The 25,343-nt window shown below is 37.4% G+C and overlaps 1 protein-coding gene across 8 annotated transcripts in view; it reads right to left on the reverse strand.

The window, feature by feature from the left end:
- Positions 1-276: 276 nt before the first annotated feature.
- Positions 277-25,343, reverse strand: part of MDFIC (MyoD family inhibitor domain containing) — a 53,765-nt gene continuing 28,698 nt past the window's right edge. For 7 of the 8 annotated variants that reach the window (XM_037389972.1, XM_037389978.1, XM_037389973.1 and 4 more), the window contains 2 exons: positions 16,512-16,787; positions 277-3,871 (listed from right to left, as the gene is read on the reverse strand). In XM_037389972.1, the coding sequence (XP_037245869.1) occupies positions 3,624-3,871; positions 16,512-16,787 (524 nt within the window). In that variant the 3' untranslated portion in view covers positions 277-3,623. Of the gene's footprint in view, positions 3,872-7,993; positions 8,017-16,511; positions 16,788-25,343 lie in introns of those variants that run through there. The other variant, XM_037389979.1, reaches the window with a different exon arrangement.

Genomic DNA, 25,343 nt, shown 5'->3' on the forward strand with positions numbered 1-25,343 from the left:
CTTATTAACACAACTTCACTAAGGAATGAATTTGCCCTCTTAATGATGAACGCTTGTACTGTTGGAGATTCATACTAGCACAGCTTCCAGTGCCTGAGCTGGTTTAGCTCCACCTGTAAAACAACTCAGGTAACTGGCTCACCCTCCGTGCAACTCACCTGAAGGGCAAACCCTTCAGGAAGCATTATAACAGGGAAAAAAAAATCACAAATAAGATATGAAATTATCATATGGAAGAGTAACAGGGCAAGACTAGAAGAAGAAGATATCCCAAAATTTCAAAATAAAGATCTTTATTTCAAAATAGTGTTTGAGAATAGCACATCCAGTTGATATAAAATACAAACAGCAAGTTACCATTTTTTCAAATGGGCCAGTTTGCAGAACTATATAGTGAAACACTGTACAAGTTCACAAGAACTATTATAAAACAGACGGTTAAGTTCTCATGTTTTAATTCTATTTAAACTATATTTTCACATTTGACTCCTAATTCTGCTTGTTTTAATTACACAAGGTGCTTACAAGATTGCCTATAGAGTGAAAATTATAAAACAGAATTTAAGACTATAAATATAGAAAGGAATTCCTTAAACTACATAATATTCTCTGCCACAAAGATACATTTTACAGAAGTGCTAATATGTCTATGACAAACAGTAGCAGATTACATTTAAATGTCAAACAAATCACACAGTTTATATTTTTTTTTCAATTTTCTGTCATACTTCTAATCACTGTGAGGTTTAATAAACACTGTTTTCACTTCCTAGTATTTCACAAATGAAGTGGGAAAAGAAATAATATATCTGCATATGTGTGTGAAAGAGAGTCTGTACACATACGCATATATGCATGAACAAAGTTCTTGTAATTATCGTTTGGATTTTAACAGTACTGGAAGTAAACAATAGTAAATACGTTTCCCAGGTTTTCATAATTTCAATACATCAAAAAAACCTCTGAGTTCCTGTAACTAGAAACAAGGTTTTGTGTAGAGCAAACTGTAAAGATAAACTCTTACACAGAAAAAGGACTCCCTAGATTAGTATTTTCCGTTTTAAAAAATTATACCATCCTGTGGCACAAGTGATTTTTACTAACATCCAGTACTCACTAAAAGCTTGTTATGCAAATGTGCAGTTTTCCAAGCACACAACTGGAACAGCTCCGGCAGGGCACGGATATTGGGGCAGGACAGTAGACTGAAGTCCTCTTCCCCACCCCCAAAACCACAATCAGACAAGACACAGCCATAATTCACCTCTCCATGACCACAAGGACATGAGGAAGGACAGTTCATGGTGCTGCCTAGCCCCAGAGAGCACGTCCCCACCACCACAGTGTCAACCATAGACCTGCAATGGGCAAAGCACCGTCTAGACTTTTTCCAAGGTGCAGAGTCCCAGTGCTCACTGTGATGCCCCCAATTTCCCCAGAGGCATTATGCCTTACAAAGGCAAAATGCCTCCAGGCACTGCCACTCAACCAAGGCACCTCTTCCCCCTTCCCAATGTGGTTCAGACTTTTAGGAGTCATAATTGAGCCCCATGGGCCTGATTCTGAGCTCAGGGAATTTATCAGTTTAACTATATGATTCCTTATTAGCCTGCCTATTACCATAATATCTTTGTGCTCTCTAGCTGGAGCTAAACCAATGGAAAATTCTGACATTAATGGAAACGCACTTAGATTATGCAACACAGATCTGAATCTGGCCCAATATATAGAAAAAAAATAATCCCATGATAAGAATCTATTATTGTAGTAACTATCAGAAAACAGGTAAGAAACCCTCTGAGTAAATCTGCATTGCATCAGAATACACCACAATACTGCAGATGTTAAGGCAAAACATAACACCTCCCAGCTCCCTAGTATAGTTGAGGATTCAGCTATATTACCTTCAGTGATAACTTGCAGTAGTAGGCACTACTAGTCAGTGTTCACAGGGAGAAGCTTTGGTTAATATCAGACCATTTGTTGACTTAGCTTCACACTCCTATGATCTTTAGCTTGTCACATTTGCATAAACTGAATTCACTACAGCGGAAAGAGACATTTATGGCCAATTCATGCAACAGAAATATGCTATTGGCTATTGATGACTCTTGTAACAAGGTCTAAATTTACAAGATCCAACAATCTACAGTTGGGAAATCTGGAGTGTAGATAGGAAAGTTTAAGTATGTGAGATCAAGATGTGTAGGCGGTTTACACAGAAAAAGCTAGAGACACAGAGGGGAGAAACTAGCAGATGGTAAAGAAAATGGGTACCATTATTCCCTAAATCTGGGAATGCCATAAACCTCTTGATGTGTTAGACCAAATTCATTTAACAATTACAATGACAAAGAGAGATATTTCTCAGAAAACCTTTATGGGATTTTGGGGAGAAGTTGCTCACCAGATCCTAACTCTATTTTTCAAACATTTTAAATCCCAATCCTTTTATTTTTAAAGGATATAATACTTTTTAAATGTCCTTTTTTTACACAGTTATTTAAAAATAACACTTCAACAGTATTAGAGAACAAACATTTTAGCGTTTGCTTTTTACATTCATGACAGAATTCCCTGATTGAGTCAGTTTTAATTTGGACTTTATGCCCTGTTTAAATTCTGCCATCCTCTGTGGATCTTTCTCACACAGTGAAGAAATAAATACTAAGTTATGTGACACTGGCCCTAAAGCCACAAAAACTGACATGGCCACTTAATGTTCAGGTTCAGATTATTGAGTTAACTCCTGATAATTTCCTTTTTATAGCCAAATTTTGAAGATTAGCCTATTAGTTAATCTGTTAGTCTAAGGATATATTTCACGTCTACAGGTATTTCCAAAGTCTCTTTCTAAGAAGAAGCATTTCAAGTAATATTAGTACTGAAGTAAAATATGAGTTCTCCATTCTGTCTTGACTGGTAACAATGCAATCTTGGTATTCTAGTCCACAGAAAAAGTTGCATTGACTATAGTTTGCCAGGTCTTCCCATAGTATCAATAATGACAAGGGAAAATACCAGGAATCTCTCTCAAACCAATGAGATATTCAGAACAAAAGAAATATTCCCAACGCGACCACTGTAGGAAAACCAACAGTAGATTCCTGATGCTGACTTTTGAATTAAGTTTAAAATAACAGAGCAAAGTTGCTTTTAACCCAAAGAGATTGAAATAAAGCCATTTTGCTCTTCAGAACACCTGTAAAGACATGGTATGCATTGAGGCATTTGAGCATTTAAACACTGAAGTAGGTAAAGGCAAAATACTTAAGTCTTTGCTCTGCAGTCTCTCCTCTGACCCAAACCTGTCATTCAATTCAAATGGCAATTTTGCTCTCGTACAGCCTGTGGTACAAGGCCTGTAATTTGGTTTCAATAAAATCTTCCATTTGCAACGCCAAAAGGAAGCAGGAATGTAGCTTGAGTTTCACATACAAAACTATACAATTTGTGTTAGAATACAGATTTGAGGATTGCTTTAAAAAAAAATATTTATATATAGGGAATTAACAGTGCAATACCATTTGGTTGTGTGAAAATCTTACCTTTTCTTTCTTCAAATGTACTTAAAGAAAAGCTCTCCAGTTTTAAAGAGAATAAAATAAAAAGGGATAAATATTTCATGATGGGAAGCAGATCCCACAGCATTCCATGCAGATCTCCAAGCAATCTGAAGATTCACAACATGCGTCCATTATGCCACAGTCCATGTCACATGGGCAGTTACAGTCATCCCCCATCTCGTCCCCACAGCAACAGCAACAGGCCTCCGATGTGCAGATGCCACAGGATGCTTGTCCCAGAACAATGTTACAGAGGGTGAGAAACTCACAAAACAAGCAAGCCAGGATACAGTGAACACAGCAATCTTCATACATACCCGTTCAGTAGCATGTCGTGTATGAACAAACAAAACAAGCAAAAAAAAAAAAAAAAAAAGAAAAGAAAAAAGGACTAATTAATACGTTATTCTAAATCCAGATATATCACAATGCCAAATAAGTAGCTGAAAGACTGATTCAGTATAAACATAATCTAACACCACAAAGAACATGTTTTTCATCTTCAAGGTCACTTTTGCAGCCTAACTTGTCTCCAATTTTGTATTGGTTTTGATGCAAGTTTCCTTTCACAACTTCATGCAAATCTCAAGTACTAAACATCCACTTAGATCCATTTCTCCAACCATTTATTATGCAAAACATCCATATCTATCATCTTCAGTCATAACTTCTTCCAGCAGGCTCAGAAAGTTTTTAAAGAAAATAAAAATAAAATAAATCAGCTTATAAAGGAAACTACCTAAAATTATTTCCAGCCCCTCCCAATGCATCTTGCCCTTCTGAATCTGTTTTGTTGGCTTGTTACTTATGAAGAAAAATAAGGGAGTTGCCGAATTTTTGCTTTCTTTATACTTTTAAGCAGACCTTAAAACCAGCATAACAGCATGTTATATGTATTTCTGTACTTTCAACAGTATATAAAACATTCAGTCAAAACATGGATTTTTCTATTGCTTCTCCATAGAAGTATCTTGGCAATCCTTTTAATGTGCTACTTTAATCTTCAACAGAGTTCATAACTACACCTGAACATCAATACCCATCTCTCATAAATATTGCTTAATTACACCTAGATAATTGAAGTGTCCCTCAAACTGTCTGCAAAAAACACGGCATCTAAAGAGGAAATACATGGAATAACTTCAAACAATTAATGCATCCACAAGACGAAACAGGAAAACACAGGCTGGAACTAAGTATGTGCCAGTGAAAAAGAGACTGCAGTAGTGAAGGATATAATCATGTGTTTTCACCCTCCTCCCACAGTAAGCACATAACATGTAGAACCTTATATGTATAAACATCCTTAATTTGTACCTGGCAGTGAACAGTCATCCAGAAAGAAAATGAGAACTTAGAAATATAGGGAATGTTCAGCGCAGAGAATTATTTTTCTTTCCTAGCCTCAGCTTTCATTCTTCTTTTTATTGCTTGCAAGCCTTGAACTTTAGGCACAGACAGTTGAAGACTGGGAAAATTTTCTGGGGAAAATATCCCGCACCATCTCATCCTTTCCCTGTCCCTACAATCTAACACCGGTATCTGCTATGAGAAGCCGGTAGGAGAGACAGGATATTGAGCTATACAGGCACATATAGGCAATTGGTCTGATCATTTACAGACATTATGTTCTTACAGTTCACAGGCTGCAGACTTGTTATCACAGGGGAAAGCTTGCAATTACTTGCAACAGTAATACGATTACCAGCCCTCCTAAACATAGTTATAAATGTAAAAAATGATGCAGCAACCATGGCAAGTATCTGGATTGATGCAAAATACTTCTAACATCGCAGGAACTTTGACTGCAGGATAGTTTAGCGATGGCTTCACATGGGCAAGCATGGATACCTTCAGCAATGCAGCGACAGAGGCTCAGACCTGCAAAATGTGTCCCAAGCAGCAAAGTAACCACCTGAGCTCTTGGCCCACCCTAAACATCACTCTGCTGGGGACTGTCTTCTCCTACTTACTACTCAGTTCCAAACTTAGCCTGGGAATGTCTGTACTGCAACGTGGTCACAGTCACAATATACATAATGAACACTTATGCCCAAAGGAAAAAATGGAAATATCAGGAAAAGCAAGAAGGAAAAAAGCACCCCAACCTCAAAAACTCCCTGCTACTGTGCAGGAAGCGAAACTGAAAGGAAACCACAGGTAAGGCTGAGCTGGGTTTAAAGAAAGTTGTTACTTGTATAAAAAGGCTCCTTTTCCCAAAGAAGTGCTGTCGCTAAATAAATGACCTTCATAGAAAATGCAGAAGGGATGTGAAATAAAGCTGGGGAGTATCAGTTCACTGAAGAGGACCAAAGCCAGACCGATAGCGATTAATTAGCTAGTTGTCATGGAGATGGTGTTAAATTTGTTCAGGTACAATCTCCTTTCAGATTTTCTTTTAATATGAAGGAAAAAGATAAAGAAGCCAAGAGTTCTATCTAAGAAGCCTTCACATTTAAGAAACTGAGGGTTTTACTGTTTTGTATCTTTAAAACACAGCTGAAAGAAGCTAATACCATAACAATTTTTGTTCTACAAATGTTTTTTTTTAAACATAATACCATAATAAAACTTTATGTGTATCAGTATTGAAAATAAGATGCCAAACAAATCTTGCCTGCTTCATGCAGGGTTATGTAAAATTGCAGGGAGAGAAATAAACGTTATCAGAAATTATAATATACATATTTATTGATGGGCAAGAGACAGAGTTCATAGGTTAAACAAAAGGGACTGCACTCAGAAAGCACCTTCTGGACGCACAAAAGAACTTGTCCCTCCTAATCTAAAAACCACACAAAATCAATACTTACAAGAGTCTGTGTTGATTTAAATAAAGGTATTTCAAAGGTTAAAGCTACCAAAAATCGTCCGAGACAGAAATTTCGGCCATTAGTGCTACGATGGAAACACTGTGGAGGGTCTGTCTTTCTCTTCTTCAGCGACTGGAACACTAAAAGGATTTACTTACCTACTGTCTATTTTTATTTTCTTCTCCCCAGATTGCAAAACTAATTTTCCATTCAGAAAATCTTCCTATAACAATTGTACTTCACCTATGCAAACACTTAACATAAAGCAGAGATACCCTTTACTGGTCTCTTTATTCTTGCAAGAACTCATTTGTACAATGAACATAAACTTTGATCCACATTTCAAGGACAAACCTGAAATAACCATGCTTTTATATTCTTCATGTTATTGACTTTTAATAGCTATCCAGGTAGCAATTATTTAACACATGACAAAGCATGCTGTTACCTAGTCCTGCCTAACTTGCTGAATTCAGAATCATGACTCTAAAGGTCTGTAATACAATGATAAAATGAGTGGAAGAATAATTTCTTCCATGTATGACTCCTACTTCTTAGTGTTTTATCAACAGATATCAATAAGATAATTATAAGGAAAAGATACAGTCACAGTAGTTTTTTTGTAATAATAACAAACCTACAGACTACAGGAAACTCACATATTCGTCTCTAGTACCCATATTCCTACAGCAACCTGCCAGTTCCATAGAAAAAATTCTACAGCTAAGCCCCACTTCCTTTGGCTGCTGTTGCAGGGTGTCATCACCAGTGGAATCCAGCCAGGAAGAAGACACTATATAAAGCTCACTCCAAATGAGGTGACCTCAGGTTTTTCATTACCATGTTGGAGACCACTAAAATATATTTCACTGCTTGCACAAGACCCTCTAATAATTCTTTCCTGCTTCCAAGACCAAAGAGACTATTTTAAATTACAGATTATTTAATAATTTCAAAACTATTTAAGCATGTTAAGAATAAAGACTATACTTAACTTCCACTCTTTGACCTTACCACTTCACAATCCTAATAGTTTTTGCAGATGAGTGAGCAGTGGAACACATTAATCCAGCTGGAACTAAAAATTTATATATCTGGGAAGAATTTGGGAAAAAAAAGTAAATTTTATGATCTTAATGTCTGACAGCATGTTTTCTGGAAACTCTGAATGTATTTTTGTTTTTCTGATAAAAAAATGATATAGTAATATCAGTTATGACATTGTATTACTGTAAAGAGGTGCTAGCTTAAAATGCTCTATTTCTTTACACTCTTTTTTTAAAATTTGAGAATTGGAGGTTTTCTCATTCTTCTTTTCCCATTAGATACGCTAACGCAACTAAGAATTAGTAGTGTGCCTTTACCAAGGACCAAACTCCACCTGCCTTGATGTCCATGATGCAGTACTGTTGATAAATGGTTAACTCCCAGGCTTCTTGGCGTTTAAGTTTTCATTAAATACTTTCACTGAAGAAGAAGAAATTCATCTATGTCTCATTATGTAAGTCCACCATTAATGAAGATAAGCTTTTCCTTAGGACTTACACACCATACCACACAGATCTCCAATTTTCACGGGCTTTCAATTCTTCTATTACACCTTCCTCTAATCAATGGAGAAATGCTGCACTACAGCACTATATAAAAATAAGGATGTGGGGTGTCAAAACATACAGAGGTATACTTCATACACACATACACCCCGCCCCCCCAAACAGTAGATCTGCCTTAGTTCCTTTATCAAATGCGTTTGATTTCATCAAAGCACAGTATCACATTTATTGACTAGGACCCAAGCTGCCAAAAGCTGTAAGTTAATGGCATAAATTACAATAGGCTTGGTCTGTAGGCAGTGATAGTATATTTTATTAGACCAACTCGCAGCTGGGTAAAAAAAAATAGTAAAATCTTTCAGACATTCAAGCTTATCTTCAATTATCCTTTCATTTTGCCTGGGATGAAAGTTAGAAAGGGCCATCCCATGCAGCATTTTTAAATAATGATGTAAGTAAAGCTGTTTCCTTAGTTCTTTGGCACATCCCCAAAAGTTACAGTTTTGTTAGGTAACTTCATCAAAAATGTTAAACAATGCCAAGGCAAACAGAAACCCAAGCAACTCGTCCAAGTTTTTGCTGCTTATATCATACACACACACCAAGCTACTTTGTGCTGAATTAACTAAACAGTGTATACCGTACATGTAACATCTAATATTCCTGGGTTATAAACGTTACCACAGACAACATCCAGACAAGAAATAGTCTAAAATCCCTTAAAACTGTTTACACACTGTTCTTCAAAGCCCAGAGAGCCCCACTCTATACCTTATAGAGGTATACAGTTATGTTCCTTTAAGGAAAAGAAACAGTATCAACAATAAAACAACTTTAATTTTTGTTCATGTCTTTCAATGTCTGCATGTGCACACCATTTTTTATTTCTAAAATCTCTGCATATAGATGTTACACTGATATCCAATTCCTTTTAAGTACTGAAATATGTATTTTTTTAAAATTTATTTCAATTTCCCTTTTATCATCTCTTCATTTTTACGAAAAGGTGCGGCTGCACTTAACAAACACTTTTAAGAGAACTATCGACCATCTACACTGTACAAGAGATGCAGAAGTCAAACTGAAAAATGTACAGAGGAACACATGTGCATGCTGATCTGTGCTGCTTTTGTAACGTCTGACACTAACCTGTCACCAACTGACCCATTAAGCTCTCATACCAAGCAGGCAGGTCACATATGATAAAAGGTTTTCACGTCTGCAATGGGAAATAAGCTCACTTACAGGATGGTGACCTTGGTCAGCCTCTTCATAACTATATTCACCGAGTTCAGACAACTCAAACCAAATCTCTAGGCACTCTGCTGTCTCGCAGAGAGAATTAAAAAGGGCAAAACTGCAATCAAAGTGGCAGCTGAGGTCCTCAGCGGGGGTTTACTCCAGGCCCCTGCAGAGACCTGAACAGAAGCCGCAGCAGGAGCTACAGGCGTCCTGCAGTCCGGCAGCGTGGGGCCAGCCCTGGCAGGGATGAACACGCCGATGGCAGAGAAAGCCCCCAGCCAGAGTGGCACAGCCAGCCAGCAGCAAAACACCCTGGCACAAGTTTCTTAAAGGTGTGCATTGCACAGAGGTGGGGCATCAGCCTACCGAGCAGCGGCATGCATGCCATCACACCACCGCTCCTGCAATGTATGGGGCTCGTGTGCAGACTCTGCTACCCACCCCCTTCTAGAAAACTCACTGCACCCAGGAAAATGCTAAAAGATAAATAAGAAATGCAGAAAGAACCAAATGACACACTGCATGTAGTATAGTTATCTCTAGATAATAGAGCTACATTTATTTAGACTGGGAAAATATAGTTACAAAGCACAGTATACATAGTATTTCAGATTATTTTTTTTTAAATAGAATACTTTTTCTTTTTTTTTTTTAATTTTAAAATAGAAAACTATCACCTGTATTGACCAAGAAAATAAAAATGTTGACTGAACAGACACATTGCACTGCAAAACACATGGGAACTTTCATCAAAGCTTATTTTCTAAACTCTCAATACAGGTATAACCTCAGGAGTAAAATGATCCAGTTCAAACATACAGATGTACTAAAAAATGTGCCAATATCTAAGGCTTTCTCAGACTATTAAGCTTTCATTGCCATTGCTCATCACTGCAAATACTGAGACTACTTAGGTGCTAGCTAGACCATGGCCTTATAAAATGGATTTTGCAGGAAGACTTTTTTTTTCATTGGCCCTGTGTTCCACTCAATTCTCTTACACAACATGCAAACCACCTCCCAAGACTTCTATGCAAACAAAAATATAAACCATGCTTAAACACAGCACTCTTCAAAATGCCTTCTTCAAAATCACAGGTTTGACCACATGACTGTTATTTGCCTACTGCCTGAGTAACAACTGTGCTCTGATACAACCTTGTCTAACAAAAAACCGCTTTGTGTTCAGACACAAATCCACTTTGCATCAATTTCTAAAAGGTAACAGTGGAAATTTAGACCCGAGTAGAGGGATTTGCAAGACACCAAGTAGCTGCCTAGATGTTATTTGATGCTTTGGGATAGATTTCAGAAGTGCACGTCTGTTTAAAAAAAAACACAAAGAAAGAGAGAGAAGAGATGGCCAGTAGATATTTCTACAATGACTATTCATGGTGTAACGCATGCTCATACCAAATCTCAATCCAATGACAGAACAGTATATAAAAGAAAGCTTATTGCTGCTCTTGTGGCACTCAAGAGGGAAAAAAACCCCAAGGCCCCTCCCCCCCCAAATCCTATTCAAAATAATATGCCCAAACAGAAAGTTGACTGAAAGCTATTTTTCAGTTTATACAAAATTATATAAACCAAAGTAAGATGCTCCTACTTCAGAGGTCTGTGACTCTGCTAAGAGAACCACTCACTACCTTCCACATATACGCACCTAGCGGTTCTTAAGACCCTTGCTTAACACAAAGGTTATTCAGTGGACTTCCTTTGTCTTCAGTTAAGCCATCAATATCACTTAGGATACTCTAATAAACTAACGTAGCCAGCAGCATGAGTTAAATAGTGCCCACCAACCTGATGCTTGGATTCAACAACTTGAACAGATGAAGTTGCACTATACTACAAAGGAGGAAAAAAGTTTCTTTCAAATACACCCTGAAATGTTGAACTTTAAACACTGGATGTTAAAAACTGCCACACACTGGGTGAGATTGTTCACTGCATCTCTAAGCTCAGTAGCAGAAGATACACAGTCCAGAACGCTGAGGAAGGTTGCTTCAGGTCTTGCTCCTGGAAGAGCATGTAACTTTACATCTGGCAGCGAGCCTGCACTGCCTGTCCTTCCCCAAAGCCTCGCCCCCATGCTGCAGGCTTTCTTTACCTACCTCACTCCTGCATCTAGCCTCACTCACTTCCTAAGACCTATCTCGAAAAAAATCTTTGGAAAGAAGATGCTTTCCAGTGCCTCTCTGGTTTCAAGACCCTGGGATGGAATAATGTAGAGATTGCACCGTATATACGGGAGGCAGGCTCATGATCACCACAGTTTAACATGCTACAATTTCCAGGTGAATACAGCAATTGTGTATGCTCTCAGCCTTTCGTGAATATGTGAAGTACCGCCCTAAACTCAAATTCTCACAAGTTACTGGAGCTGTGGGAACTATCCTGACAAACACGACAACTTGTGCAGTCACAGAAGCTTGACCAGAAGTGAGCACTCAGTTTCAAAACTGAACTGAAACCTGCATTCCCTCTCTCCATCATTAACTTTTTATAAATTATTGCTTTGATTAAAAAAAATACTAATATCAAGCTTCATAATTTTGGTAGGAAAACTTGGTTTGGTTTTTACAAAGTAATTAGTGCCTACTTCATTTTGCCCTATCTGCCCCCTTAATTAAATTCCTCTTCCAGCCCTCCCAGTGCCCAGTTTCCTCGTCCCCTTCCTCCTCAAACCTTGCATATGTCATTACCTTCCACTGCTCTGGTACACCTATGTACCCATTCAGGTACCCGTTTTTCTTCATTTGCTACCATCTAGATTTACTGTTCAGCAGCCTCACTGCTGCCCCCCTTAGACCTCCCCCCCCTCTTTAAGTTGCTCTGGACAGGTACCACTGCTTCCAAACCCAGCAGTTACTGCCCTCCTTTTACTCACTTCCAATTGCCTCTTCAGGTTTCTAAGGTGTTTCTCTGTACTACACATAACAGGTGCAAGAGAGTGACAATTCTCTTTGCTAGCGGTCTACTGACCAGAGTTTTGGAAGAATCGTGACACCTTTGACATCAATAATTTAAAATATTATAATTTATTTGAAGAATAATAATAATAAAAAAATATTATTCCCAATATGCACTGAAACCCATCCAGTCCTGTTGAAAAATATTTAGAACTTTAACAGTTTTTAAAAACTGCTTTTTAAAGGAGGCACTCCTACTATTTCTTAACTCCTTTGGTTTTTTGTAGTGTAAGTTATGGAGCTGAGTAAGATTTCTTCAGGGACAATATGGATTAATAATAGATGCAGAGGAAGAGCGGAGCTGGTGAGTGCGCTCACACCCTCCTAAGCCTCACTGGATGTGAAAGTGTTTCTAAACAGCATATTCTGGAATGCTGACATGACTCCATACACTACAGGCTCATTTAAAAAGCCAGTTTTTAAAGCTTTTATACTACTGCTACCAAAATGTCTGTTACATTTAAAGCACTTCCTATGTAACTTCAGTTCCAAAAGCTTACAAGATGTGATTGACAGCGCAAGAGCAGCTTGCAGCTGGAACAATTAATAAAAGAGTTAACTAAGATGGGGGGATTTTGGTGGGGTGGGACACTGCGAGGCTTTACAGCTTGCATTAGAGCTGTTTAGTCAGGAGCAGTACTGAGCTTCATGGGAAGATGTGCTGTCCTGGGTAATATAATACTGAACTTCATTTGGCTTACTGGTATAGACAATGAAGTTTGCAGTATCTGAAGCAGCAGGCTGCATTTGCTAACCTTAAGAATAAGCATGATCCCATGACACCACCATTAAGTGGTAAGCCCGTATGTCCCTTGATTCTCTCCTGCTTCAAGGTCTACCAAGCTTTCTGTTCTGTCAATAAAGATGTTCTAGAGCAAAATAACTACCAGACCTGGACTTATTTTGCATTACAAGTATGTGTGGTGCTCCAGAAATATTTACATCTTGTCTTTTAAGAAGAAACAAGAATACATCTTTTGGGAGGGAATAAGAAAAGGTGAAAAATATTTGCTCTTTCTTTTCTATAGTCTACACTCAGCTTGATGACTGGAATTTTCACTTTTGTTCCTTCTGAGGACATAATCTATTTCTTTTCTCTGGCCACTTCAATTAAAATGAGTTATTCTCCCGACGGGCAATAGAGCACACCACTCATGGTAGGAGACAAGGCAGATGAAGTAAGAATACACAGCATGTATTTTCAGGTTAGAAAAAAAAAGAAGCAGCTATAAATTAGATTACAAAATCCAATGTCATATATAAAGAATAGGAAAATGAAAGTGAATTGGAATATCTGAAAGCATACAAGTTTACTTGTATTTCTTTCTACTAAAATTATCTTGATATTCTAGTAAATTGAAGTAGCTGAGTTAATTTGGGTGATTGTATATTCAATAGTCACAGCACAAGACTTAATATGTCTCTTTCTGCACAAGGTTATATAAGAAACTGCATACAACTTACATTATTATACAGTACAGATGTGCACAGACACAATTGCACACCTTCAAGTAAACTCAAACCCAGCAGCTCTTCAGCAGTAATCAATGGCTTAGTATGTTAACATGGCACAAGTTAAAGCAAAGCCAAGTAGTTACACAATGTTGCAAATAATTTCCAATAGTTTCCTATCTTTTCCATCTTCCTGTAAGCCTTTTCAATAGTTTCTACAGAAATGTCATTGGATCAGAAGAGACAACTGCTCACAAAAAATGCCACTTCGCCCACAGAAGTATGATTCATAATACAAAGAAGCTGTATAGGTTAGGTTCAAATCAATTTGTGCATACCATTTTGCAAGAGTGTCTACACAATCCTCAGTCAAAGGGCTTTCTAGTGTACTCTTCTGGCTTTGTACTGTTAAACATATTCGTCAAGTACACACATTGCTGATTTAAATGTAATTAAACTCCTTTGAACAAATAACTTGGCTAATGCATCAAGTTTTTAAAGTATAGCCTTCCTGAAGTAGTCATGAGGGGCTAACGTTTCTTAAATTAATACAAAGAATTATATTAAAGTTATGGGTAGATCATTTTTTCCTTAAATACTATCTAATATTTGTGTTATTTCTGACCATTGCCAGTCTTCGTGCATCTCATAAAAAACCTAAGGGATGGTAGAACAAATGAAGTATATATGGATACTTCCTGCAAGGCAGCAACTTAGTAAGAACATTACTTTTAGCCTACAGTTCCCCCATGCAACTCCAGAGGGTAAATTACTGAAAAGCTGAAGAAACTGTCAGAAGGCTTGTACTTGTGTGCATGCAGATGTGTAGATACAAATGTAAAATAAGTCTGCCAGAGAACTGTAAAGCAAACTAAAATTTCAAAACTAGAAAACTATTTTTAAAAACAAATATTCCCTTACAGGCACATCACAATACCCTAGATACACTTTAATCATTGCACAATAGAATTTTTGTTTCAACCACATTGTAATGTTTGGGGCTCTAAGTTTTCTTAGCAGTGTGGGTCATGCTATTCAGACCACATATCTATGTTCCCACATTCAAAATGAGAACGTTACAAGGTTAGATGTATAACGTCGAATATATTTGATTTAAGCTATTAGGTGACTCAAAAAATGACATGTGACAGTAAGGATTACACTGTATTTCTGTACTTTGAAAGTATGTTAGTTAGAAAGTGTGACCACACAATGTAATTATCTGTATTCTAATCAGAGATGCCTTTAAAAATATCAACATTTCTGACTGTATATATAAAAAATGCATATTGGCAGTTTCAGGCAACTAACATAATCATGTGTTGGATACCAAAATCAGACATCAGAATTCAGAGCTAAATCTGAAAGTATCTTATTAATTTTCCCTCAATCATTCGGTAATTTGACATGATTGCCAAGGTTATTAAAAACAAACAAAAAACCCCCACGGACTGTATTCATTCCAATAAAATTTTAGAAGAAGAAAGGAAGTGTTTGCCATAAATAACTGTATAAGGGCATGAACAGGGCAGGCACTCTCTTTAGAACTCTCTACATTTTTTTCAGAGGTCGAATTTCTTAAATTCAGAGGCTTGCACCTTGTACCAGTCACGTGAACAGATCTAGGTCCCTTGAGTTACAGGTTTTTGATACTTGATGAAGGAACAAGATACATAAGAAAAATATCAGGCTGGACAGTGAACTAGATTTCATATAACAGAAAAAGATAAGGAGAAAGTATGAAGTTGTGATTTTGGAAAGAAATGTTAGAGGACTGAACGTGCAACAGAAAACTAACAGTAGATTTTTGAAGACAAATATGAAAATAAACCACAGGAAGGAGGACTAGCCGATGGCACAGTCTGAGTGAAGCTGTTCTTGATACTGCTACACAGATTGACTGAGTGAGTAGGTTTGAGTGAAGGAGTTGAAGTCAAGAGAACTCACTCCACTGGTATCAGCAGGCTCCATTCAGGCCACTATGGCAGTCCTCATCCCTCTTCCTTTCATCCTGGCTGAGAATCCTCCTCATTTCACTGAACAGTACCATTTCCCATTTCTCTAAGAATCTGTGTCTGTATCCACCCCCCACACACACCCCTCCCCCCCCCCCCCCCGAGTTTTATTTAACCAGTCACATCTATGCCTGCCTTAAAACAATAAAATATATAGAGCCTCTGCACCCTTCTTGTAACTGGCAGGAGCAAAGCCCATCAAGTGTATTAGTGCTAATGGGAAGGCAGTGGATTGAGGAGAGGCTCAGGAACTCTGGGACCATTAGAGTAATTGCAAGCAGTGAAAATGCATGCACACACACAGCTAAAACATAAGGGAAACTATTTACTTTTGCTTATTTAAGCTGTGCACAGGGAGTACGCAGCTTTTTAATGCAAATTAGTTACAGCCCAAATACAGCGTAAGGCATGTTAAACATTGAAGCACAAGTCCAAATTTTATTATCTAGTGTTCAGACCTCATGGCTAGTCAGAATATATGCTAACAGAACATTTTCAAAAGCAAACTCTACCCTCATGGAGGCTGTCATTACTGGATTTAAGTATTTACTATACTTTGAACTAGTGCTTCAAGATTTTTTTTTGGTGTACGTGTGACCATGTTGACAGGAGTTTCTATCAGTTCAGGGTACTAACTAGAGGGACTAAAACATTATCACACTATGGTGGTCAAATGTTTGAAAGCAAGAAATCTCCCATTGCTTCAATTTCCTTCAAATACTTAATATTTTCCTTTGGGGAAGTAACTTGTGTTTTATCATAATGATTTCTATTTGCTTCTGGAGCATGTGTCATGCTCTTCAATTATTTTCAGATGATTGTGTAATTATTAGTGAGAATGGGGTTTGGCTAGTCTTTATTCAGTTTGGGGTTTTTAATAAGAATTTCTGCTTACCTTCAGGTGAAGTACCTGGCTTTTGAGAAAACGCAGAGCTTATTTTACTCTTCTTACTGCTGTTGCTGTTGACAGACAAGGTGGACTGAATTTTTCTGTGCATTTTTTCTGAAACAGGAGCTGAAAGTTTTCTGTTGTCTGCAGGTGTGTGCTTGACCCCATTGTGAATTCCACTTCCATTACTCAGACCCACGTGGCCGTTTTGGATTTTGCCACTTTCTTCCTCACACCTTTCCAGTACTGAAGTATTTGGCTGAGGCAAACGTTGAGGTTGTGCTTAAAATGAAAGAAAGAAAGGGTTAATTTAAATTGGAAATTTATAACTGAACACCTTAGGCTACACTGGGAATGCAACTTTAGCTGCTTTTACTGATCAAAGATCAGGCTGAAAAGTTAACCTTTCCCCATGAAAACAAGAAAGCAAAAAATCTCTATATTAAAAAGAATTACTAGGTATTCAAAAAACACCTCATGTCTGCATGAGGCCTAGATTCCCCATTCGGCACTGCACGGAAGGTTTGCAAGGCTCTGTGAATTGCACAGAGAGAATAAGGCAAGCAATTTGAAGGAGATAATCAGAATAGGAGAAAAAGTGAGATAAACTTGGGTTAAGGGAGCCAGATGAAGAATGGGGGAAATGCAACAGAATGAGAGAAAAAGGTATGGGAGGGAAGATACAGACTGCAGCAACAGAAGTGAAGGGGCAGCTTGGCCAACCTGCCAGTCTTCAGAAAATAACCTGAGTGACATGTTAGGGGCCCCCCAACACCCAGCCACAACAGAGCAGTATATTAGAGAAGATTAGAAGTATCCAGGTAACTAACCAGACTTTGAAATTAAATTCATAAAGATTGGGGATTGCAGGGAAGAACAAAACTAATCAAAATCTGATTTTGTGGAGGAGGAGATCCAGTAACCAGAAGGAACATGTATTCACACACTCACACAGCTGTGGCAAGCCAGAGTCCCCCCCTCCATATTCCTCAATTCAGAATCACAATTTTAAAAATGCCTGTAATGGGCCAGTTAGAGCTTTAATGGCAACAAACTGAAATGGTCAAAGGAAAAAAAATACAAAACCTGTCAAGGCAGGCATCTGTAGTGGCCTGGTTAAGACTCCAAGAGCATGTCTTATAAACATCCTAATGAGAGCGCATGAACTTGACCTCTCATAGTAGCTGAGCTACTATATTATAAAGGAGCATATTTTTAATAACATGGAAAGTATATTGTCTATGTATTTAAAGTCTGTATCTAAAGAAAAGAAAAGCCGCAGGATTTTTTTTTCATGCAAAGCTTGTTAATAAAAAAGTGGTTTCCAATTAAATATTCTTATTTAGAAAAAAACGCAGACTTCGTTCAAAAACTAATTAAACTATACACATAGTAACACAACAAGATTTCATAATCAAAAAGTATCAGCCCAATCACTTCTCCTAATCAAAACAATACTGTATCATGCTTGGATACATGCAAAGAGGATTTCAGACAGTCCAATCTTCAAGTATTTATAAATCTAATAACAAGGAAAAAGCCCAGATTGCCATGAACACTCAGCTGAAGAGAGATTAGACAGTGCTAGCAGTAAAGAAAAACAGTGCTGCAGTTCATACTCTTTTCAGATCATTCACATCCATTTTCAGGTGATTTCACAGTAAAGCTCTGTATGTAGATTACACTGTGTCCAAGATTACGATACCTATAGAAAATTACAGTTAGCTTCCCCTAAAAGAACAGTCTTCACTGATCACTCCAGGTACAAGTTACCAAACTTTTAGATAAATACTACTGGGACACACCGACCAACATGGTCTCTAAAAACACTCTCGGTTCTGAATTTGCCTAACAAAGCCTCAATGCTTCCCTTTTATCAAGGACACTGATACCATTCTCAGATTGCTTCCTCCAACCATCATAAACTTGTCCAGATTAAATTTCAGATAAATCTTAAACTCTAAGTCCTGGTCACATTCACAGGCAAAAAGAGATACTTTCCATAATATTTTAAGATAAACTGGTTCATTTTTTCTTGCCATTTGATTGTTTTAATCACAACAATTGAAGATACCTAGACTGCTGATATCTCTTATGAAGAGAGGCCGAGAGGCTTGGAGTTGTTCAGCCTGGAGAAGGCTTCAGAGAGACCTTATTGCGGCCTTCCAGTACCTTAACGGGGGCCTGCAAGAAAGCTGGAGAAGGACCTTTGACAAGGCCATGTACTGATAGGACAAAGGGTAATGGTTTTAAACTGAAAGAGGGTAGATTTAGATCAGATATTAGGAAGAAATTCTTTACTGTGAGGGTGGTGAGGCACTGGAACTGGTTTCCCAGAGAAGCTGTGGATGCCCCATCCCCAGAAGTGTTCAAGGCCAGGTTGGACGAGGCTTTGACCAGTGGAAGGTGTCCCTGCCCATGGCAGGGGGGTTGGAACTAGATGATCTTTAACAGGGGTCCTCCCAACCCAAACCATTCTGTGATCTATCTAGGTTAGAGTAACCCTGATTGAATCTACTTTACTAAGTGGTAATTTTGTGTTGCAGGAAAGAAAGGGGGGGCTGGGGGAATATTCATGCTTCAGTGTCTCCAAAAGTGTTGCAGGAGAGACAAAGAACATTGCCTTCCATTACCAGTAGTAGCCATGAACCACCAAGCCCACAGAGCAGAAGCACAATGCTATCTGACACCTAAACAACTAACTGTTGCCCAAAAAGTTTTTCACTGCCAATGTTAAAAAGTGCTTCTCCTTGCAATTTTGCATTACTGTTTGCAAAAACCTATAAACAGAAGCATAAGCAAGGCACTTTCCTCACTCTGGAATTCAATTTGTAGTATATATTCTGTTAACATTTCCAGACTTTCGTAAAGGCCCCCAAATAAATTATTATGGAGTTTTCCTTTACATGAATCGGATTCACTAAAAGTACACTACCAGGAACCATTTGCATAGGTCATCTTTCTAGATACATGCAAAATTCTTTTTTTTACAAATCAAAAGGTATCCCTTCTATTTTAAAAAACAGTCAATGTAGACTTAACCACAGTCAAGAATAAAATCTTTGGCAACATCAGAAATCAAAATTATACTCTCTAAAATTCAGTGTTCGTAGCCATAGTTCCCCATAGATTTATTTTCATTATCTCACTCAAAGGTAAATTGTAGTATTAAGGAACAGCCTTTTTCACATTCCATGTAACAATGTGTCCTCAAACTGTGCTGCCTATGATTCCCAACTGTGCCATGGTGCACTGCAATTAGAATTACCTAGAATTACTGGGGAGGGTTAACCTTCCTCAATAAACAAAAGCAATAAGACTACACAAAAAATTCTGTATGTCTGGATGCAAGTTTCTAAAACTGACAGTTATGACCTTTTCCAAGCCAGCTAAATTGGTGGTGGCAGCTTATAATTGTTTGTATTTTTTTAGTGCTTTGCTACCATACAGTAACTTGACAAATTATCCAAAATTCAGTCTTTAAAATCAGGGCTATTTCTGTCAAACTGTGGGTGAATGGGAAGTCTTGGGGAATCTAAACAGTTACATGTTTTTACTTTTACTATGATTTTTGCTAAGGATTTTGGGAGGGTGGGTTTTTTTGTTTGTTTGTTTGTTTTTGTTTTGTTTCAATTTTCTATTAAATAATCCTGTTCCCAAAGTACTCTTACTTCAGTCTTTTAGCATTAACATACAACTTTTTAGCTGACTGGCTTTACAGTATTCACATGTGATATGCAGGTCAAATCAAAATGGAATAAAACCCCAAATGGATTAGTTATCTCAATTTAAATTTATTTTAACTTTATTGATAATTTTGCACTAGGGAGACTTGAATCTTATGGTTAAAACACACTTGAAACCAATTAGGAACCATATGACCGCATTCTAGCATAAAGAACAAAAGCAATTGACAGTTCCAAGATTAAGCCACAACCACTCAGTTTAAAACAGAAATATTTTTACCTTATTTTTTAAAGGTTGTGTATATCTAAAAAAAAAAAAAAAAAGGTGTAATATGGGGAACGACACAATGCTTCTTAAAACACAGTGATACCCAGGGACTCTCACTCTCTCTTTAATGATCCACTGCTCTCATTCAGCTGTCTTTCTTTTTTCAAATCTTTACATATGTGACAGCTCTCAAAAGTAGACCATAGACCATCTGGCATTTTCCGAGGTGTAACTTGTGCAAATTCAGCTCTACTGGGAACACAATGCTATCTTCTGCCTGCGTTATAAAAGATACAATAGAATGTAGAACTTATGAGTTGTTTTGAATTATTCATTTTTTGCCTGTATATTCAAGAAATTTTACAAACTCTGCATTTTGTACTACATAATCACATGCGTTAAAGGTACAAAGAAACTTTTTGACACCTCTTTTCTACAGAAAGATGGCATTTTGTTTGATATGTGAACATTCAGCGCCTGTTATATCATTCTAAACAGGCCATGTGCTGCTACAAAAGATCCCATTTTACACTCTATGTATGAGCAAAAATTTTATTCTTGATATTCAGTAACTAATGCAATACACATCAAAATTTCAAATATGAGTTGGATGAACATTCAGCATCTTCAAATCAGGATGGCACTGGTCACTTACTATATGTTAAAGATTTTTTTTTTTTTTTAAATCATTTCTTACACAACATAGAAAAATTGTCATTTCAAACATCCACAATGAATAGTTTCAAATGTCCTAAGAAATACTGTGCTTTTTAGGTTAATATGTTTTTAATCTTTGGCAAAACCAGTAGATTTAAGTCAGTATTTTATACAGTGCTAACACTAGTGGATTTTCAATAAGAATGATAAATATTGGATTAATGATTCAATAGACTGAATCTTTTTTGATAGAAAACTAGCAGATAATGTAGCTAGTAATAACTGTACATGAATCTGCTGCCTGTGGAAAAGCAATAAAAAGGCAATATATTGCTATAGCATATAATCTATTAGCATGTTTCACTGCTTCCTTGTCACTGGTTTCCTCGCAAAGTGGGCCTTATTACAATAACTTCTGCTGTTATTTAACTGACTTTACATAATGATTTAATTGTGAGGTTACTATCTGGTGAATAAATATTTGAGTACTAAACATTTACTATGGTTTTGATGGTTTTGAAGTAACTATGTACATTCTCATTCAGACTGTAAAATCCTTAGCACAGTTTAAATGAATATGCATGTATAAATGCAAGCTTACAACACATTGTTTACACCTTGCAAAGTAACAGCCATTCTTAGGATAAAAATCCTGATGCATTGAACAGAAAAATGTATGTCAACACAGGGAAATTCTCAACCAAAAGAGGACAGTCTAAGCTATCATTAGGGATTCTGGAGAAAACACAAAAACAAACATACACGGAATACAGGCTCCTCAGAGTCAAAGTGAATCAAAAGAAAACATCAGGAGGGAGAGAAGAATTGAGACAGCTAATTAGTAGCCTAATCACATCAAAAGCGATTCCAAGGCAGCTGATACAGATGCCTGTGTAGTTTGGTAGGCTGGCCAATGCCACCAGTGGAAAAAATACCGTCCGGTTTACAGCCTGGGACATCCAACTGCATACCCGGAGAGGCAAGAACGCTGTTTTCTTTGTTTATGACACAGCAGCTTATGACATCAGATCAGGCCACAGAAGCAGTATTTTTGCAGGTGGACTAGGGAGGCATAAAATGCGTAACTCCTGGGTGTGAAAAAATGTAACCTTTAGTATTTTCAAACACTGAGAAAACACAAAGCATTACTTGGTTTGAAAACACCCTCAGCACTTCTCTGCCTCCCCAAAATGCTTGCAGCCACAATAACAGTATGAGCTCTTTTTAGGAAATACAGAGGTCCTGCTTGGGTCCGTTAATGTAGAAAGCCAAGATCTACATGCTAATTTGAGCTGGGCAAATTGTCTGATCTCAGTGGTAGCTGCTCCTACTCCCTCTGCATGGATCACACGGAAGAGACCACATGCAAGGGAGGTAAGAGTCAGGCCTCTTTTTTATCAGTGCTTCTCCGTAACACAGACCTAAGCTTGAGGGGTAAAATAAAGCAGATGACAGATAGTCATGGATTGCACAGTAAAACTAGGGGCTGCCTGGATTCTAGAGTAAAATTAAGGTGATTCCAAATTGCTTCTGGAAAAAGACATAAATTCGGAGATATAAAAGGCAACATTTCCAACTGACTAGCAAAAACTCCCACCTTTTCAAAAATATTACAAATTGTATGCATTCATACGCTCAATAAGCATAAAATTTCAGTGAAGCTTGGAGAATTCAAATATCTCAATCTCTATCCCTCCCCACTTTTCTAACTAAAATCCTGACTAGTCTCTACATGATCTTCAAACTACATCAATAGTTTGCTCTGCCTAGCTATCCAGAATATTAACATTCAGATTACAAGATGTACCTCTGAGTCAACCTGTGAAGTGGCTTTTGTCAGCAATTATTTTTGAATATTTACTAGGACATAAATAGCATATACTGCAGCTTCCATATCACAGAAGGCATACATTAACTAAATAACAAGGTACCATCAAGGTACAATCTATCTTTTAAAATCAATTTTTTACACTGAATTTTTTATACCATGCTGACTTTACAAGGAAAACAAAGTACCAACTAACAGCATCAACCACCTTTTTAGAAATGCTTCTTGTAAGACATGAGGACATCTTCAAAATGAATACAATATATTATTATGAAACAGGATGTCCTTTGTAATGAAAATACTGTAGTAAAATTGCTGGTACGAGTTTTACAGGACCCACACTGAGAACACTTTGTTGAAATACATTTGAGAACACATCCAGGGAACACCAGGTATAACAGAAATGGGGCTGGCAGGGGACAAAGGGAAAAGACATTTTATCCCGTCAGCTCTCAGTCGATGAAGGGCTGAGAGAATGGCAAATGCATGTATGTATGTGTGTTTATGGTTGAGAAGGCGACACAAGTGCATGAGAAGGTGCCACAAGTACTCTTACATCTGTGCAAAGACACCTGCAGTGCTTCCAAAGGAAGGCACTGCAGGACCTTACACACTGCTTGAAGGGTTGCATGAATTGTATAAAGATGTCTTTGACATAGCCAGAAAGAAGCAGTTACTACAGGTAAGCATGAAAAGGGTTGGTAGCCAGAGGTTTACAAAGTTGATAGGCATTCCCACTGAAAATGTAGAGTGAATTTCTCTATTTACAAATCCTCTTTCCTGATGTGTTTTTGCAATCAAGAAATGCCTAGTGCTTTTTTTTTAATGATAGCAACAGCAAATTTTTTATCACTGCTGAACTGAATAAATCCTTAACGTTTTTAATTACCTATCTTTTAACAATTATCTCAAAATCCAAATACTCTTTTTTCTAATTACCATTAGATTATCAGGAAATTCTCCTTGTTTATCATACAAAAATTTTGCCATCATTAGCAATGTTTTTGTGAGACTGCAAATATTACCAGCTGTGCTAAACTTTGCCCATGATCTGGAAAATCCTGCTAGATCACAATATAGTTAGAAATAAACACGATTCATATAATCCAATTATTGTTAAGCCACATCTAAATAAAGTAGAATACATTCTTACTGTAGCTTACAGTTTTTCACTTCTTAAGAACAAACAACAGTAACTTGCCATGACAAATCCAAGAAAAGAGCCTAACACAAAACAGGACATTATAGGTAACAGGCACCCAGACACCAGGTGAATAAATTTCTACATGAAGCTGTGCTCAAAAGTAAGATATTTTACTGCAAGCTTTCCGCTTGCAACATTTATCTATCCATTCTTCTCCTCACACATTCTGCTAGAGGACTGGAAAAGAATTTCAGTGATTTGCTCTTATATTTCACAGCATTACAACTACTAACAGCAGGAGTAATCAAAGCACAGACGTGTGCAATGGCAGGTTAACCCACTGTCACCATTCCAACGTTCCATGGGCATATTTATGGTGTTTTATACATTCATTAATTACTACTGAAGTTATTTATTTTTTTATTTAGGGAGAAAAGCCTAGTTATTTTGTCCTATGTTTTCTACATAGGTAACTTATTAGAGTTAATAGAAGGCATCTTAATCTACTTGATATTTTTTTTTTGTTGTTAAATCCTGCTTTATAATGCACAGTGGCTTGCAGAAATTGGATTTGAGAACAAAATAATAAACGCATTAAGAATCAGAGAATTAGGCTTTTTGTTAATTTCTAAAGTGCTGAAAGTGATCTATTTCTCCAACACAAATAATCAGTAATTTAATAAATGTGAAGACAGTCTCCTGAACTATAAAAGATACAAAGGGGTGCAAACCCAATACAATCCCATCTCACTGAGGAACAGAATGCTTTGCTTCTGGAGCTCTAATTATAAAAGGAAGGTTAATTAACCATTAGACGCAAAAAAAGGTAATCCAAGCTGTTGGCATGACAATTACAGCAGTTATACAATTAATACATATTACAACATATGGTTATACCACTGCATAAAGACACACTGTTGTCCCATGGAATTCAAGACATTAAGTCAAATATTTGGAACAGCTTTGGTGCCCCTCAGCATTGTGTTACTTGTTCCCAAATCAAATAATAAACATCAAAGAGAAGCTACAAACAACAGGATATCACTTGCTGGATATTGCCTCATAAGCGGCACAGCAGGATGTACCAGACAGAAGAGATAACCTCAGTGCCATTAACAGCCGTAACCTGGGCGAGTGCACAAACAGGTCCTCCTGGCTCCAGCATCGCCTGCTCCCTTCCTCAAAACCCCAGCGACCACTGACAAACTAGACACTGTAATTGCAGGAAAGAACGTGGGATGGTGAGGCAAATAGT

The sequence above is a fragment of the Falco rusticolus genome, chromosome 5, assembly GCF_015220075.1.
Source record: "Falco rusticolus isolate bFalRus1 chromosome 5, bFalRus1.pri, whole genome shotgun sequence".
In the NCBI taxonomy this organism is placed as follows: domain Eukaryota; kingdom Metazoa; phylum Chordata; class Aves; order Falconiformes; family Falconidae; genus Falco; species Falco rusticolus.